General features: G+C 51.6%; 1 protein-coding gene across 1 annotated transcript in view; it reads left to right on the forward strand.

The window, feature by feature from the left end:
• The first annotated feature begins 242 nt into the window (after positions 1–242).
• The window catches only part of UCP1 (uncoupling protein 1), an 8,244-nt gene continuing 6,993 nt past the window's right edge, over positions 243–1,493 (forward strand). The window contains exons 1-2 of the mRNA XM_029950999.1: positions 243–368; positions 989–1,187. Of these exons, the coding sequence (XP_029806859.1) occupies positions 243–368; positions 989–1,187 (325 nt within the window). The remainder of the gene's footprint in view (positions 369–988; positions 1,188–1,493) is intronic.

Here is a 1,493-nt window from a genome sequence, read left to right on the forward strand (position 1 = left end):
TGCCTATATAAGTCCCCCGGCGCTGGCAGGGCGCACGGGAGTTGCCAGGAGCGCCCGGGCTCCACCTGCTGCCACTGCCCGCGCGCCGCCTAAGCTGCGAGCGACCCCTGCCTCTCTGAAGTCAGGGAGCCGGTTTGCTGTCCCAGGGGACAGGAGAGGAAAGGCAGGGGGAAATTCCATCTTGTGGGCGCCCGAGTACTTCCGTCCTTGCGTCCGCCCGTCGCTCTGCAATTTGAGCGAAGATGGTGGGCTTAACAGTCTCGGACGTGCCCCCGACCATGGCGGTCAAGATCTTCTCTGCTGGCGTGGCGGCCTGTGTGGCAGATGTGATCACCTTCCCGCTGGACACTGCCAAAGTCCGGCTACAGGTAGCGAGCGAGATGGGGAGAGAGAGGACATCTGTTCTGTGGTTCCTTTAACAACGGGTTTGGTTTAATCACCCCTTCTCAGGCAGGACCGGTGGCCACCTTAACTAACGGCGTGGGATTGTGACAGCACTGGATGCTTTAGGGTGGGAAACTGGAAGTGCTTTTGGAGTAAAGGAAAGAACCTCAAGAAGCTATGGAAGATAGGTTGACCGTGTCTGCTGCCAAAGTCCCCAGAGTTAGGGTGTACTGAGTGTCTAAGAGCTAACAATACTAGCCTCTCCCAGGTTACAAGCCAAGCTCTTCGGGGTCCTTAATTTGGCACGGGCACATTCCCATCTACTGCTTAAGGCCTCTCGAGAATTTACACAGGGAGGGTGGAAATGTTCAAATTGTGCATTTTAGCTGATCTCTCTGCATATATGCATAGCTAGAGATATAGAGATAGATAGGGAGATGATGCTGAAAAGGGAAAAGGAACTGAGGAACAGCAGGAAAAATCTTGGCTTAAAGTTTCTTCTCCACAGAGGACAGCCTATGGCCAGTTTTTGTTTTTTCTTCACCAGTTAGGATCCTCGAACTCAGTTTTAACTTTGCTCTGACCTGTCCTTTCTCATTTCTAGATCCAAGGTGAATGCCAGACCTCCAGTGCCGTTAGGTATAAAGGTGTCCTGGGAACGGTCACTACTCTGGCCAAAACAGAAGGGCCGCTGAAGCTCTACAGTGGGCTGCCTGCTGGCCTCCAGAGACAAATAAGCTTTGCCTCCCTTAGGATCGGCCTCTATGACACCGTCCAGGAGTTCTTCAGCGCAGGGAAAGAAAGTAAGCAGCGAACACACCTGGGCAGGACAGATAGAGAGACAGGCCCTGAGCCCAGCACTGGACAAGCAGTGTCACATGTGGGGGAGTGGTCTTCATAACGAATTGGCAAGGAAACATCCAATATTAGTTTGGTACTCACTGTTCATGGAAAGAAAAGGAAGTGTGCAAAACCGAGTTTTCAGATGCAGATTTATACTTGTAAAAATCACCCAGTGAATCCTGGACATTTGGGGCCTCCTCTGGAAATCCATCTGTAGAATGGATGGGTTGCAAAATAACGTTGAAGTCAAAGTTCTCCAAACAGTG

The sequence above is a fragment of the Suricata suricatta genome, chromosome 1, assembly GCF_006229205.1.
Source record: "Suricata suricatta isolate VVHF042 chromosome 1, meerkat_22Aug2017_6uvM2_HiC, whole genome shotgun sequence".
In the NCBI taxonomy this organism is placed as follows: Eukaryota; Metazoa; Chordata; class Mammalia; order Carnivora; family Herpestidae; genus Suricata; species Suricata suricatta.